The sequence below is a fragment of the Alosa sapidissima genome, chromosome 23 (genome assembly GCF_018492685.1).
Source record: "Alosa sapidissima isolate fAloSap1 chromosome 23, fAloSap1.pri, whole genome shotgun sequence".
Lineage (NCBI taxonomy): Eukaryota > Metazoa > Chordata > Actinopteri > Clupeiformes > Clupeidae > Alosa > Alosa sapidissima.
Window position 1 is genome coordinate 25,018,048 of NC_055979.1, and position 17,500 is coordinate 25,035,547.

Below are 17,500 nucleotides of genomic sequence, written 5' to 3' on the forward strand. Positions count from 1 at the left end.
TGTCTGCATGAGCAATAAAGTTCTCCCACTTTGCAGGAAGGAAATCTCTGCTCTCAGTTGGTCTTCTGATTGCCACCAAGCCTCTTCCACGGCGCTTTCGTGTTCCACTTTTGATAGAGTGTGTGTGGTAGTGATCAAACAAAACATCAATTCGCTGGAATTGTGCTCCACTTCTGAGAACAGATTCCACAAAAACATCAGCAAGGTCCCCAAAACTCTTTGCTGCTTGTGGCTTTCCAATGGCAATGACCAGAGCTTGACCATCAATGATGAGCATTGGTTCATCCCGAAGGTCTCTGTTATCAAGGTGGTTGGGACATGGAATGCCAGCAGCTAGAATCTTAGTAAACACTGCCTTTGAACTTGAACGAAGCTGTCCATTTACATCTGCCAAGGAGACAAGGGCACAACAAATAGTTCATGCATCATAATGCTGTCAAGATTGACTGGGCGCCCTGCATCATATGCAGCAATGAGGCGTTGCAGAATGTTTCGGTCTGCCTTGACCGTTTTCACCTTTCCTGTTTTTAGAACTGACTTCTTAACTTCAAACAAAGACGCAAACGTTAAATACTTGTTCTTTTTAAGTTTGTCCCTGAACAAGACTCTCCCCCCTCCCCCAGATGGCAACAGCCTCTCAACAACAAATGTATCTAATTGACTTTGACCTTTCTGTGGTGCTGTCAACAGCTCGCTTTCAATATCCTGCGTGGCCAAGTCTTTGTTTGCAATGTGTTGCAGGGTCTGGGACAGGTTGGCAAAGAAAAGGCCAAACCTCTGCAAGACTGCAAGCAAAGCATCTTCATCTGCATTGTCCCGTTTCATTCGGACTTTTGTCATTTCACTATGGATGTAGTTATCATCTGGTCCCTGGCCAAAAGCAACTTTAGTGTCATGGGCAAGACTGGATTGGAGGTTGAAAGACAGAGCCCACCTACTTAGTGCTGAGGATGTCTTTGTGTTTCCAACAATGCCTCCGCCTTTCTTTCCAATACACCATAGCCACTCCTGACTATGATCAGGGTCCACTTGGTTGAAGCGGTGACTACAAAGTTTCCGGCATCAAACTCCGTTTTTACTGGTTTAGGAAGTTTGTGCATTTCATTCAGATAGATAGTGCCCCACCGTGCATAATTGATGTGGTTATACCGCATGAAAAAGGGCAACATTTTCTGGAATGCAGCAATGCACAAAGGTGCAGATCCCAGATTCCATCCCTCTGTGCACAAATGAATAATGCTCGAGTTATGTAGGAAGCCTGATAATAGTACAAGCAAAGTGTCCAGTTTTGTCAAGCCGCCTTAGTTTTAAAACTAGCCATTTTGATGCGATCATAGTAGTACCCCTAGCTTAAGTTTGGAAATGTGTGCATTAGCGCATATTTCAGTAGATTAATCCTCATTTGCATATTTAAACATTACATTTCAGAAAACTTGTAGTACAAAAACTACTTGTCTTAATGTAAGACACCAACTGGGAAAGTGTTGTGGTGATACATAGAAGTTAATTTTTTTTCCCTATCTACCAGTATTTTCTCGCCTGAGAGCAAGGCATCCATTTTTGAAGGAAAATTCTGAGAAACTTGGGCCCTAAAAAAAATGTTATATGGTGGATTTGTATTTAGGACCCTTTGAACTATCTAAAAATGCTGTATAACAACTTTTCCTCAAAAATGCCTACTGCCTCTTTTCTGAGGCCTTTTTTCAATGTTTGGTCCAGACTAAAAGTAGTTTACAGTAATATAAATTAAATATAAATATGTGCAATGTATTAGCAGTAATCTTATAAGTGCAGAATAGATATGGCTATGTAGTATGAACAATGTATGAACAACATGTACAGATATGTGCAGTGTAGTAGCAGTACCATTTTAAGAGTAGTAAGAATAATGTAAATATATGCAGTGTATTAACATAATATATTATAAGAAAAACAGAATGAATATGGATATTTAGTATGAACCAGCACAATGGGAATGTGTAGAAGAATCAGGGCGGTAGATATACGCTTTTGAACCCTGTTCTCACCACCTCTGAAGTGTGCAGGGTAGTCTTACTGTCAACAGTATCAGTAGCCTGACATGGACCTACATCTTTAGATTCTCACTGAAACACTGAACAGTTTTTATCATGAAGTGTCCCATTTGTAATGTCCAAAGGATAACCAGTGCACACTACCAGTCTAGTGCACACTACCAGTCTAGTGCACACTACTAGTCTAGTGCTAACTACTAGTCTAGTGCACACTACCAGTCTAGTGCACACTACTAATCTAGTGCACACTACTAGTCTATGCTACATCACGAGATGTCCGAGGAACTCCTCAGACTTCCTCACAGATGAATGGAAAGTGAATTCATCTGCATACGTTGCGTATGGCAGATACATCTGTGCTGACCAGCAGCTGTATTCCCTTGGTCCCCCCCGGTCCCCCTCCCCACTCATAGTTCAGGTTCAGGGTAGACGTGACAAAGGAAGCCCTGGGCCCTCAGTGACCTGGCCCCAGCGGCAGCGCTTTCACAGCTGTAGCAGAACACACACACATACTGTACACACACACACACACTCATTCACACTCTTTCTCACACTCACACACTCTCTGACACTTTCTCTGTGCACACAGACACAGACACCAGCAGCCACTTCCTTGGGCAACTCTCATGTGAGGGCCACCCTAGACCTGAGTCAGAAGGTCATATTCCTTGACCTCTGTTTTGGCCACAGATTTGATCCTGATTCTGATTCTATGGGTCTGGCACTCCAGCTCTGGATTTTGAGCAGCCATGTTAACAACTGACAGCTGGCTGTAAGGCATGTGCTGAGCTGTGCTGAGCCGTCCCAGGACATGCTGCAGGGCTGCTCCTCCGGAGCCATCGGTCTGCTCCAGTCTGCCCTGGTTCCTCCAGGAGGCAGACTCCATTTCTCTCGTGGCGTCTGGGGAGAAGTCAGATGACTGGCAGGAGGACAATGCAGAGGACAAGAATCCTGCAGCCCTGGCTGCCTTATAACATGGATTGTGCTTTTGTTTTCTCGGAACAACAAGGCCTAAAATTAGCCTGAGCATTGCTTTACCCACAATTCCACTGAACCCTCATGGGAGGCATTTTTTATAGTACATGAAATATCTACATTTCTCATTAATATGTAGAAAACCTGATCCTTGCATGTGCCAGATTAAGTCCAAAACTGAGTGTACTTGGACAGTAAAGGGTGATTCACACCAAGAGTGATAACGATAACTATAACTATAACCATAACGATAACAGCGTCCACACTGAGCAACCATAAACAAAGTCTCTCCTTGTGTTAATGAATGTGACGGCTAAAATTTGATGGGTTCTGATTGGATATTAGCTTTTTAGCGTTATCAAAATCGCTCTGAAAGTGATCCCCAACGATATCGTTCTTCATGTCGTTATCGTTATAGTATATGTGTGAACGTAGTCATTCATATTAACAAGAACGATATTTGTTTATAGTTATCGTTATCGTTATCATTCTTGGTGTAAATGGCCCTTAACCATGGACATTTGCAGCCTCCTACTGTTCCATCTCAACAAACAAGCTATATCCCAAGAGTAGAGCGTGTCTGTTAATATAGTCCCAAAATTCACTCAAGGCAAACCAAACTCCCTGGAATTACAACAAAATGTGGCAGTTGCCGACACTGATGGGTTGTCCAAACCAAAACCAACCCAAAGCGTATTGTTTCCAGTTGTCTCGCAGATATAATTGTTGTCTGTTGTCAATAAAACACTACCTTGTTTTTCCAGACTTTCCAGACTTTGAATGCATTGCATATGTTTTGGTTAAGTCGGCCGATTTCTTTGTCCCATTGTGAGAAGCCAAAACAAATCGTCCGTGACAACTGGAGATTATGAGTGTCACCCGAGTCCTCTGAGGGACATGAGTGAGGCATCTGACCACAAGGCCCGTCTTGATTACCATGTGCATACACACACACACACACACACACACACACACACACACACACATATATAAGGCCCCACTTGATTACCATGTGCACACACACACACACACACACACACACACCGCAGTTGCTCTCTGGAATGAGAGATGGTGTCTGTCTGTCTGAGTGTTCCAGAGTATCCTAACTGCACACGAGCGACTGTCCTGTAGCGCTAAATGCTCTCTGTTCACACTGAATCCGTTGAATATGTCGCTCTAGTCTCACTGAATCCGTTGAATATGTTGCTCTATTCATACTGAATCTGTTAAATATGTCGCTCTATTAGGTCACATTTCTCATTCAAAATAGTGAGTGACAGAAAGGGGAAAGAAATTGGGCATCCAACAAATGTTCTACTCAACTTCATTCACGGCAAGTTGTCCGTTGGCAATTTTTTCATTGAGGGTGTGTGAAGTGTTACTGTGTGCTGTGTGGTTGTAAGAGTCTGTGTCTGTGTCTGTAAAGGGTTACTGTAGACTGTGTTCCTGAAGAACCTGCCTCAGGAGGTTGTTTTTATGATATCAGCAAAGGGAACGGGCAGAGGTGTTTACTTAATGATAGACTGGCTCAGGGACGCATAGATAAATGTGTACACACACACACACACACACACACCGATATCTTTGCCGCTGAAATACACCCTGAATTCTTTCTCTCTGGTTGTACGGTTAGTCGGGTGTTAATGCTCTAATGTGTTAATGCTCTGGTGTGTTAATGCTCTGGTGTGTTAATACTCTGGTGTGTTGATGCTCTGGTGTGTTAATGCTCTGGTGTGTTGATGCTCTGGTGTGTTAATACTCTGGTGTGTTGATGCTCTGGTGTGTTAATACTCTGGTGTGTTAATGCTCTAATTTGTTGATGCTCTGGTGTGTTAATGCTCTGGTGTGTTGATGCTCTGTGTGTTGATGCTCTGTGTGTTAATGCTCTAATGTGTTGATGCTCTGGTGTGTTGATGCTCTGGTGTGTTGATGCTCTGGTGATGTGTGCCCACTCCACTATCGGCTGTGTACTGGAGCCCCTAAGTGGTGGTGGCTGTGCTGTTGTTGCCGGCGGCAGCGGTTTCCGTGGTGAGGCAGCTGGAGACCCCCAGTCTGGAATGGCCCACTGGGGAGATGAAGAATTTCGCTCATCCTGGACATTTCCTGTTAGGACACACACACACACACACACACACACACACACACACACACACACACACATATGGACACACACACACCATTTTGCATGGCAGTTCCTAGAAGCGATATTCTCTTACTCAGTTTTGACCACTCATACTTCACCCTGTATTGTGTCTCCCTGTATACACACACACACACACACACACACACACACACACACGCACACACACACTCACACACATGACATAAACACACACACTCACACACATGACATAAACACACACACATGACTGGTCCTTGTCATCAGCATGAGGATATGAGGGGCTGTTGGAGTAGCTGTCAGCAGACACTAACTGGACGGCAGCTGGACACATATTCTGACATGCAGATGAACACACACACACGCTCACACACGCACACACGCTCACACGCTCACACACACACACACACACGCTCACACACACACACACACACACACACACACCCGTGCACTTGCACTCACAGTGCTGCCTGTGTTTGTGTAACTGTAAGAGGGCAGCATGTGTGTGAGGTGGAATGTGACAACTCCTTATCCTGAGCAGAACAGACTCGTCCAGCTGCTTCACTGGTGTGGGTGGGGGAGTCAGAAGCATGTGTTCTGTGTGTGCGTGTGTGTGTTCTGTGTTTGTGTGTGTGTGTGAGTGTGTGCGTGTGCAAGTTTTCCTAGGGTGGGGGTGCACACTATCGCTGAGTGGAGTTGGACCAAGTCCTCCACTCTCTGCTCTTAATCCAGATGATGGACAACAGCAACAGTTTCAAACATAACACACACACACTCTCTCTCTCTCTCTCTCTCTCTCTCTCTCTCTCTCTCTCTCTCTCTCTCTCTCTCTCTCTCTCTCTCTCTCTCTCTCTCTCTCTCTCTCTCTCTCTCTCTTATTGGCATAAATGTACGTAGTAGTCCGTAAAGAAAGAAAACAAAACATCATGCATCATACATTACTGCAACTGCAGTGTGTGTGTGTGTGTACGTAATAGTGTGGATGGGAGTGCATGTAAGTATGCTTGTATGAGTGGCTATGTGTACGTGTGTGTGTGTGTGTGTCACACAGCATCAGACATGCTTCACTCTGCTTGAATGTCTGAAATCTGCAGCAGTTTGGTAACAGGAGAATAGGTGGTCCTGGTCTGACCAGCCACTGACTGGCAGTAGTCTGATATAAGTGCTGCCGAGGTTGCATCTGTATACATGCATGCAAACGCAGGCAGATATACACACGTGCACATGTATAGAGAGAAAGGATCACAACACACACACATGCACAGAGGGAAAGGATCACAACACACACACATGCACAGAGGGAAAGGGTCTCAAACACAACACACATCTAAAGTGAAATAAAAGTTTCATAAAGCTTTTAGCTTTCTGTGTGTGTGTGTGTGTGTCTGTGTGTGTGTGTGTGTGTCTATGTGTGTGTCTGTGTGTGTTATCTAATTTGGTGTTATTTGATTTCACTCAGCCATTACTGGAGGACATTTGGTACATCTTAAGTTTACACTTGCGTACACACGCACACTGCCAGCTGTTGTTTAGACTGGATTTAAGAGGGCATCCAACATGTGTTAACTGTAGTGTCCAATAGATGGTGCTGTTTCCTTGGCATTCAGCTTTGCTTCAGCTCTACACTGCACCACTGCTGTGCAGTCTCGACCACCCTACTTAGCTACACGCAGAACAGCCGTCAGTCTCAGAGCACACACTCATTATGTTCAGATTGATCCAGCTGTACTTTGGCATTTAAAAAATAATACTGACTTTGTTGGTACAGCGTGGAGATATTTTTGTACAGATAATTTAGGCGCTTGCGGCCACTTGTTGTAGGTTGTGAGGGAGAGGTTTGTTAACCCGTACGCTGTGGTCATCCATCCTGAGCCACTAGTCACGGCCACTTCTTCACGTGTTTGTGCACAGCGGAAGGTTTCCATAGCAACCATCCCAATCTTAGGGTGGAGACGTACCTCACACTTACGGGCGAGTGGGAGAGCGGTGCAAAAGCCAACTCTGCCCTCGAATTAGAAAACACCTTGGCGATTGCCATGGCAACCACATTTCATGGCTCGGGTGTTACCAGGGCAACTGCCGAAATGGTGACAGCACCTAGAGTGATGACAATGTCAGAGAAAGAGAGAGATAGAGAGAGAGAGAATGAACAAAATGAGCGTGTGCACGTATCTGAGACTTGCTTTGGTGTAGTGGAACCAGCCCGGCCATGTTCCCATGGTTACGGTGGGAGTCGTGATAAGGCCATGTGGGTGTTGCTGCAGAGTGCAGACTGATCCATTGGGCTCAGATCTCATGCACCCCCCCCCCCTTCTCCTCTCATCTCTGAGTGCCTCTGCTCTTGGTCTGCACAGTGATCTCAAACAGTCTTAAATAGTGCCATCATGCTGTCCCCATGAACTAGCGTAGCGCAGCAGAGCAGGCTAGAACAGCTAGTCTCTGCAAGGACGAGCCAGCACACATAGGTGAGGATCTAGAGCAGCCCCTGACTGCTGGACATCCATTTCTCTATTGAATAATAACAAGTGGAGTTGAATAAGAGATGTGTGGATATTTCCCATTAGCTATGAGTGCTGGATGAGGAGGAGGCTAATGTGATAGGTGTGATAAGCTTTTTCACTGTGAAGACAGTGGTGTCTGTATACATGTGGTAGTGAGCAAGGGTTATGATGATGATGATGATGATGATGATGATTAGGATTGTAGTGATGAAGGTGACAATGACGGTGGATTGTCTGTGTTGTTTCAGATGGAGCAGGTGTCTGTTGATGATGATGTTGATGTTGATGATGATGATTATGTTGAAGGTGATAATGACGGTGGATTGTCTGTGTTGTTTCAGATGGAGCAGGTGTCTGTTGATGTTGATGATGATGATGTTGAAGGTGGATTGTCTGTGTTTCAGATGGAGCAGGTGTCTGTTGATGATGATGATGATGATGATGACTGGATTGTCTGTGTTGTTTCAGATGGAGCAGGTGTCTGTTGATGATGATGATGATGATGATGATGATGATGATGATGATGACGGTGGATTGTCTGTGTTGTTTCAGATGGAGCAGGTGTCTGATGATGAGTTGGACCATGCTGCGGAGGAGGACAGCGATAAGGAGGACCAGGACCTGGACAAGATGTTCGGGGCCTGGCTGGGGGAGCTGGACAAGCTGACACAGGTTGGCCCTGCTGATCCGTCATTACAGGTTACATGCTCCATTTATTCATTTAGCACACAAATGAGGAAGAACATTCAAGCTACAATGCAGAGGAGACCTTAGGAAGTCTCCTAGGAGGTTCCCAGGCAATCTCCTCTGCCTGCACCCCTCTGAAGAAACATGACACCAGCACCACAGTTCTGTATTTAACGTCCCTCTCTCTGTCTCTGTCCATAACACACACACACACACACACACACACACACACACACACACACACACACACACACACACACACACACACACACACACACACACACACACAAACACTCTTACATATTCAGAGCCTGGACGATGGCCGGCCGCAGAAGATCCAGAACGCTCCCCTCAGACAGGAGACTAACCTGGCCAACTTCTCGTACCGCTTCTCCATGTACAACATCAACGGTGTGTGAGGTTTTACCAGAACGCTTTTTATAAATATCTTGTGTAATTCGGTAAAGTGTGTGTGTGTGTGTTTGGGTAGGGATATTTATGTACATCATGTTCACATGTGTTTCTGAGTGTGTGTGACTTTGAGTCTTTCTTAACTGTATACTACTTTCTACACTGCACTATATATCTTTTACTGTTTATGATGCACCATCTGCCTATACTTTGTATATCACATTGCACTTTTCTGCTTTTTTGCACTTCTGGTTAGACGCAAACTGCATTTCGTTGTCTCTGTACTTGTACTCGGCACAATGACAAAGTTTAATCTAATCTAATCTTTGAATGTGTGTGTGAGCCTTGAGCCTTGTGTTTGGACCTTGAGTGTGTGTTCGGGTAGGGGTATTTTTGTCCATGTGTGGTTTTGAGTGTGTGTTTGAGCCTGACCCTTTTGTCCCGTCCCGTCCCCTCAGAGGCGCTGAACCAGGGCGAGCCCGTGGACCTGGACGCCCTGATGGCCGACCTCTGCACCATCGAGAACGAGCTGAGCACCATCGGCAAGCCCGGCTCCTCACGCGCCTCCTCCACGAGGCAGAAGGCTGGCGGGCGCGGAGTGGGCATCGCCGTGGCGACCACGGGCAGCGGGGGAGGAGGAGGAGGCGGCAGCAGCGGCGGCAGCACCAGCAGCAGCACGCGGGCGTCTCCCGCCGGCTCGGTCCGGCAGGGCCGCCCGCTAGCCTCCAACCTGTCGCTGGACGACATCACGGCGCAGCTGGAGAAGGCCTCGCTCAGCATGGACGAGGCGGCGCGCCAGACGTCCTCCACCACCTCGTCCTGCTCCTCCTCGTCCTCCTGCTCCTCGTCCACCACCGCCACCAATGCCACCGCTGCCACGCGCCGGCCCTCGGCCTCCTCGCTGCCCCCCCAGCAGCCGCCGCCACAGCACCGCCGCACGGGGTCCGTGGGAGGGGGCAGCGAGCAGGGCGGCCGCTCGGCCGGACACTCCTCGCGTTCCAGCGCCTCGGCCTCCAGCATGGACTCGCTGGACATGGAGAAGGGCCCGCGGGGGGGTCCGGAGAAGGACGAGGCTCCCGGGGCCCCCACCTCACAGGGCACACCGGGCCAGTCCAGCACTGAGGTAAGGACCACATCTGCTGGACTCTTGAAACGGTGAATAGGCCCCATCAGCTGTGTCTCTCAAGTGTGTGGGAGGGAGAATTTGAGTATTGAAATAAACAAGGAAACCCTCTCCCTCTCTAAACCCTCTCTCCCTCTCTAAACCCTCTCTCTCTCTTTAAACCCTCTCTCTCCCTCCTTCTCTCCCTCTTTTAAACTCTCTCTCTCCCTCTCTAAACCCCCTCTCTCTCTCTTTACACATTCTCTCTCCCTCCTTCTCCCTGAATTCATTCTCTAGTTCTGTAGTTCGTCTTTACTTAAGGATTTGTGTTTTTATGTGTGAAATTTTTTTTGGAGTTTTTGGAGCACAGCACAGAAGAGTGATTGAACGTTGTCTAAATCAGATTAGTCATATCAAAGCACAAGAAGAAGACCTTCACAGTATTCAGAGTTGTACAGAGTTTAATGATGAGGCTAAGTGATGGTTAAAGTGTTGTTCAGCAGCGAGTACAGTCAGGACTAAATGACTCCCAGACAGAGTCACCTAAATGATTAATTCAAACATGTCAATGTTTATTCAGATGTAGATGGAAACAAAGTGGTTTATGTTAAGTAGTAGTCTGAGCTCTCTTTCTCACACACACACACACACACACACACACTCCACCCTTCCCACCCTGGCTCCTGTTACTCTGCAGGCTATAGCCTAAGGGGTGGGAGTAGTTGGCCGCAGAGTTTTGTGTGTGTGTGTGTGTGTTTGTATGTTGTGGTCTGTGTGTAAGAGGATGACAGGTTCACTGGGGTCAGATGGGATAGTTCTGATAAAGCTGACTCACCATTCACCAAGCAGAACAGTCATATCCATTTGTTTTAAGTGTGCTCAGATTACTCAGGGGAACCGTGGCCTTTGTCAGCGCCGAGCGACCGAGGACTCACGTTCCACACGGTTATTAAACATGAGATATGGGGCCCACTGATGGAGGAGTCTGGAGCCGTGCTGCCAGCGAAAACAGACCATAATAGTCCAAATAATGAGCCTGATGAGTGACAATGGGCCACCACACAATTGTTTACATCTGTGTCGTGTATGTGTGTGTGTTTGTGTGTTTGTATGCACACTTTTGTTAACTTAACCCCATCTACTGCATTGCATGTAAGTGTGACTGGGAAGACTGATACTTCAAACACAGCTCCTTGTACATGTTAAGATTATTTCCAGAACCTCACGGATTGCAAATGTTTTGTTTTGGTGATGTTTGTTTATTTGTTTGTTTGAGTGGCTGTTGCCTGGAGTTACCTGCATGATGGATTCTGATGTTCTGACTGTACTGTGTTCTGCGTTCTCTACACTGTGTCTGCATGATGGATTCTAATGTGGTTCTGACTACTGTGTTCTGCGTTCTCTACACTGCATGATGGATTCTAATGTGGTTCTGATTGTGTTCTGCGTTCTCTACACTGTGTCTGCATGATGAAACACCGTCCACCCCACTGACCCCCTCTCGGTCCACCTGCCTGCTTGTTCACTTGCCTGTCTGTCTCGGCCACCTGCACGAATTATTACCCAGCATGCATCACAGCGAAGGGCCAATGGTAGGCCTGCACGGGGGGTCTCCAGACGGCATCTGGACTTTACATCCCAGAACGGGGAGGTGGATTTGTTGGATCTGGGCACTGTAAGTGTGTGTGTGTGTGTGTGTGTGTGTGTGTGTGTGGGGAGGGGGAAAGGTTGTGTGTATGTGTGTGTGTGTGTGTGTGTGTGTGTGTGTGTGTGTGTGTGTGTGTGTGCATATGTGCATGTTTTCATATAAACACACACATACCCCCTGGAGTTTGGCTCAGGCTGGGACTCTTAAAAAGGAGCTTTACATATGTAACTTTTTAACGTGTGTGTGTGTGTGTGTGTGTGTGTGAGAGAAAGACAGAGAGAGAGAGAGGGTGTTAGGGGGACAAATCTTTGGTGAGCCTTCCCTCTTGGCAATTATCCACAATCAGCAAGAGTTGTGAAGGTGACCTAAAAACTAGCATAGTCATGAATCTTCACTAACTAGGAACCACAAACCATACACAAACCTATACAGTAGCCTGTCCCTCGAAATGGGGAAATGGGGAAAGGTAGAGCCATGTTATGCTGATGTAAGGTACGAGTTTGATGCTTTTGAAAAGTGTTTGAGTGGATCGGGGATCTTCTCCTTGACTGCCAAATTAACGATCACAATCAATGCTGTTTCCCGCTTCCACTCTTCTAAACAAAAATCAAATATCTCGTTTGTGTACATTCAGAAATCATTTTCAAAAATCATTGCACTGATTGTCTTCTTTCTCTTCTGCACCAAGCACTCGTATCTGGACAAAGAAACGTCTCTGATTCTGAAAAGCATTGCAGGAAAGCCCTCTCACCTGCTGACCAAGGTGACGCCCACTGTTGCTTCCTGCTGTCTGCATGCTGATTGGCTGATTTCTTTGACTCTAGATTCATAACCACACCTTCCTCTTTGCCAGATTTCTGTTTTTTTTGTTTAGTTGTGTCCAAGTCCAATATGCTGTCTTCTCTGTAGAACTTGTCTCTTCTTTATGAGTGCTCTCGTCCCAGAAGAACCTTTGAAAACGTACAGCTTTCTCGTTTCCCTGCCTCCTTTTCTTTGCTCAATGCTGCTATGTTAAAAATGTACTTTACATTTAGTTATTTTTTTTTTACCATTTTTGGTTTGTGGAATATGTTGTTTGTGCCTGTGTGTGTGTGTGTGTGTCGCTTGTCTCCATAACCTTTGTGTTCAGTGTGTTTTAACCCCATTGCTACACAGTAAGCTGTGTGTGTGTGTGTCTGTGTCACTTGTCTCCATAACCTCTGTGTTTGGTGTGTTTTAACCCCATTGCTGTACACAGTAAGGGGATTGAATCATGCCTGCATGTCAGTCTGCTTTCAGATGTTTCCCTGGTTCTGACAAGGGGCTTCTGGGATATGTAGTCTGTCTGTCCTGATTAAGAACACCAGCAGGAGATGTAGGTTTTGAACATGGCATATTTCTTTATGGAATGGGGCAACATTATTTTGTGCGAACATTTCTTTTGGAAAATGGCTGTTCATTTTTTTCCAGGGTGGGGATTCTTGCATCTGTCAGTGTAACTGTCCATTTGTGAATGTGTGAAAGGCCGAACACACACTGATTTTAGGTCACAGATTTATGCTTATTGCCATGCCAGTTAGTCAGAGTGCTTTTGTTTAGCTGCCACTGTACACACACACACACACACACACACACACACACACACACACACACACACACACCTGACACATTACTGAGTTTTAATCCGCATTTGTATTTTGCCAGACTAATATGATTGGTTCATAAGCTGAGCTCTCACAGCAGGTCAGGGCCCCCCTCGCCTATATCTGACTTTCTAGTTATCAGCATTTATAAACGTTAGAAACAACACATTTTTTTGTCTTCACAATTTCATTATTTCAGTTTAACAAAGTATTGTTTGGTCAAGTTAGGTGTGTGTGTGTGTGTGTGTGTCTGTGTGCGTGTGTGTGCGTGCGTGTGTGTGTAGCACTAGCAGACAAATGACTTACAGCACGGAGAAAAGTATTGGTAGCTACAGCCATGTGTAGGAGACACCAAACTGCACCAAATGCTCAATCCCAGATTAAGTGGCTAATAATACTATTAGTGTTGGCATCCTAATCAAATATGTTCGCCTATCAGCAGCCATTAGCTCAAGACAAAGGAGCCCCACTGATTGGGCAGAAGGCCGCTAATATATGCAGTGAGCAATTTTTAATATGCATGGGAGTGTAATTAAACTCTAATTCCCATGTGACCTACTCATGGCTGGCTTTGGAGGAGGATGCCAAAGCAGCTCAGATCTGTGGGAATGAGTACCGTTTGAGTTTGCAGATATTGTATCCACTAGAGTCAGCATGTTATGTGTGTGGCTAACCTAAGAAGCTTGAATTCAGCCTTTTTAAAGGTGTACCGTCACACACCGGTGTGACGGGAATGTTGGTAAATGAACGTTCTAAAGATAATCTGGGTTCATTGAATTCAACATAGAATTTTAGAACCTTCAATTGTTGCGGAACAGAATCTTATGTTAGAATGTTCAAAAACCCACACCGTTTAAGGGTGAGGCAGTTAAGTGGGAGCACACATATGGGATGAATGAATGCATTGCTCCAAAAATCTGTATACTTTGTTTGTAATGACAGGACACAAGGCCAAATGCATAGCCTGTCACTTAGAGGAGCCACACAGTCATTAGAGCAGCAGTCATATAGCTGTGTATGCGCTCTTAAAACACAGCGCGCCTGACAGTCAAAAGACTGCTGCTAGTTATAATGCACAGCACAGCTTGTGAAAAGCTGGAGAGAAGTTGTCTCAGTTCAGAAAGCCACAGATACATTCTTTCAGTTTTTGACCTACTCTGGCTGCCTGGAAATCTGAGCACAGATTGGCTGAGAGAGAGCAGTGAGCAAGAAAGTCTGTGTGTGTGTGTGTGTGGGGAGGGTGAGAACAAGACTTCAAAGGGAATCCGGGCTTTTCTATAGGAGGCACCAGCACTGTTCCGCTGGCTGCCTCACTTCCATTTTCTTTTTTTCTGACAATGAAGGAGCCTTGTGCTCAGCACAGAGAGGAGACGAGACGTGCTGATGGAACACACACACACACACACACGCACACACACACACACACACACACACACACACACACACACACACACACACACACAGGATACTTTAGCTCCAAATCACGGAGACCTGCACCCAACGTCTCACACATTAGCGCTGAAGTACAGTCTATTGTGCTCTGATACACTATTGAGGGTGTGTGTGTGTGTGTGTGCGTGTATGAGTGACTGTGTGGAGGGGGATCACTCTCACATAGTGAGTACTGTATATCCTGTGCCTCAGTAACTACAGATCAGGCATGTGGGCTCTGAACACCAACACACCCCCCCATTCAAGAAATGCCCCCTCCAGTTGCCCCAGTCTGTTCATGCCAAAACACCACAGACCCCTCCCGCACCCCTCTGGCCAAGGGGGGAAATGGGTCATCTGGTTGGACGCTTGATAGTGATGTCATATTCTGATTGGATGCTGGGCAGAGAGGGCATCCCCTGATTGGTTCTAGGTGGGGAAAGAGGGTCCCTGTCTCTGCTACCAGCAGGGTTTCCCACTGTTTGTGTGTGGGGGGATTAAGCCCTATGATTGGCTACATTCCCAGAGCCATGCAGCTGTGTGTGTCTCTGTGTGTGTTTGGTAGGGGAAAGTGTGTGTGTGTGAGAGAGAGAGCGTGAGCGTGGAGGACAGATTTTCATTGAAGGAGGCCGGTGTTGGTAGCCCAGCATCTGTCCTGTTCTGCTGTTCTGCGTTCTATCTGATCAGTGAGCAGGAGCACAGGCTTGAGGACCGCTGAGAGCAGCACCTGTTCTGCCATCTTTCTGTGAGTGCCGTTTTGATGCGTTCCACTCAAACCTCTCTGGACAGCAAGAAGAGGGACCGCGACACCCACCCAGACGTTTACGGGCAAATCTCCGGCACGGACTTCACACCTCTGAAGCCCATGGTGTTCCGAGGTCCGCGTTGGTGCCAGGACCTTTTGGAGAGCTCTCTCTTTGACTAGCGCCCCCGGAGAACCGCGCAGATTTCTGCCTCTGTGCCCATTTGGGTGTCTGGGGGAATAGACGTGGTCTCATTGTTGAGTGTGTGCGCGCGTGTGTGTGTGTGTGTGTGTGTGTGTGTGTGTGTCTGTGTCTGTCTGTGTGTGAGTGTGAATACGCCTGGTGTCATAGAGTTCTTGGGAAGGAATGAACAGCCATCTTCTGAGGGGACTGTGGATGCGTAGTGCGTACGTTTGGGTAGTGAGTTGAAACGTGACCGACTGTGCTGTAGAGGGCCATCGTTCTGGTGCAAAGATGATGACCGCATGCTGGAAGGCACAGGTAAGGGGGGGGGGGGCGTCCACCTGTTCATTGATGGTCCATTCATGCCGTTCTCCTGCTGGTTGAGCACTGTGTATAAGGTTTTTGTTTTTTAAGGGTGTGTGGAATGTGGTTGTTTGGTCATTTTATTTTTTGGTACTGTCCTTCTTGTATTTGTCTTTGTTTGTTTGTTTGTTTGTTTATTTGTGTGTTTGTCATATCGGGTTTGTGTTTGTTGATTGTCTGTGTGTGTGTTGTAGGGCACGGTGTTGCTTGTCTTTGTTTGCTAATGCACTGACAGTGTGTATGTGCCAAATGTGTTTTCCCATGGAGGATGCTTTGTGTGTTAACGCTGCCTGTGTGTGTGTGTGTGTGTGTGTGTGTGTAGGAGGAGCAAGCTGCCAAACTAAAGGCAGAGAAGATCCGTGTGGCACTGGAAAAGATCAAAGAGGCTCAGGTGAAAAAGGTGAGTGTGTGTACACACACACACACACACACACACACACACACACACACACACTCCCTGTCTGCAGATGTGTAGGCACAGCATGCCTACTCTCCTCACACACTCTACTGAGACAAGAGATCCGGCGTGCACACAGCAGAAAATAGGTCACTGCAGAGTGTGTGCGTGCGTGTGTGTGTGTGTGTGTGCGTGCGTGTGTGTGTGTACATACTGTATGCACGCGTGCCTCTACAGGCACGTTCCTATCGCATTTGGGGGGATTTAGTGTCTGAGGGGCAATAAAAGACGCTGCAAAAGACTTAACGGGGCTGAAGTTGCGGCAGATTAGTGTGTGGATGTGCTGGGGCTGCAGCAGGGGCTCACTGCTGCCTGTGGGGACGCTTGGGCATGTTTGTGTCCTCTCTCTCTCTCTCTCTCTCTCACTCACTCACTCACTCACTCACTCACTCACTCACACACACACACACACACACACTCTCTCTCTCTCTCTCTCTCTCTCTCTCTCTCTCTCTCTCTCTCTCTCTCTCTCTCTCTCTCTCTCTCTCACTTGCTTTCTTTCTTTCTCTCCCTCTTTCACTCTCTCTCTCTCTCTCTCACTTGCTTTCTTTCTTTCTCTCCCTCTTTCACTCTATCTCTCTCTCTCACTCTCTCTCTTCCACTTTCAATCTCTTTCTCTGTCTCACTCTCTCCTTCACTAGATCTCTTCTCTCTATCTATCTCTCACTCTCTCTTTCATTCTTTTATTCTATCTCTTTCTCTTCTCTCTCTCACTCTCTTTCTCTCTTTCATTCTATCTCTTTCTCTTTTACTCTCTCTCTTTCTCTCACTCTCTCTCTCTCTCTCTCTCTCTCTCTCTGGGAACAATAGGAGCCGTCTCTCTTCGGGCATCAGCCCTCCACACAAAGCTCAGCCACCAGCGTCCCCAGACACACACACACAGACACAGATACAGACACACACACACACACACACACACACACACACACACACACACACACACACACACACACACACACACAGAGACGTCACTGAGGCCGGTCACGATGAAAGTCGGGCTGTTAGAGAACGATACTGGAGAAAAGTGGAGCACTTGTTAGTGTGCAGTCGTCTAGTAGCAGCTAAATGAATAATAAATCATTATGGGTGTGTGTGTGTGTGTGTGTGTGTGTGTGTGTGTGTGTTTGTTTGTTTGTGAGGAAAGTAGGAGATTTGTGCTTATTTAATCATTGCTGTAAACTAAAAAGCAGAGTACTTAGAGAGAGATAAAAGGCGTGAAGATTTC

General features: G+C 46.7%; 1 protein-coding gene across 7 annotated transcripts in view; it reads left to right on the top strand.

Annotated features, from left to right (window-relative positions):
* The window catches only part of raph1b (Ras association (RalGDS/AF-6) and pleckstrin homology domains 1b), a 60,149-nt gene that overhangs the window by 27,320 nt on the left and 15,329 nt on the right, over window positions 1-17,500 (top strand). The window contains exons 3-8 of one of the 7 annotated variants that reach the window (XM_042079918.1): window positions 8,181-8,327; window positions 8,624-8,726; window positions 9,185-9,849; window positions 11,372-11,503; window positions 12,165-12,239; window positions 16,141-16,218. In XM_042079918.1, coding sequence (XP_041935852.1) covers window positions 8,181-8,327; window positions 8,624-8,726; window positions 9,185-9,849; window positions 11,372-11,503; window positions 12,165-12,239; window positions 16,141-16,218 — 1,200 coding nt within the window. The remainder of the gene's footprint in view (window positions 1-8,180; window positions 8,328-8,623; window positions 8,727-9,184; window positions 9,850-11,371; window positions 11,504-12,164; window positions 12,240-16,140; window positions 16,219-17,500) is intronic. The other 6 variants (XM_042079919.1, XM_042079920.1, XM_042079923.1 and 3 more) reach the window with 6 other exon arrangements.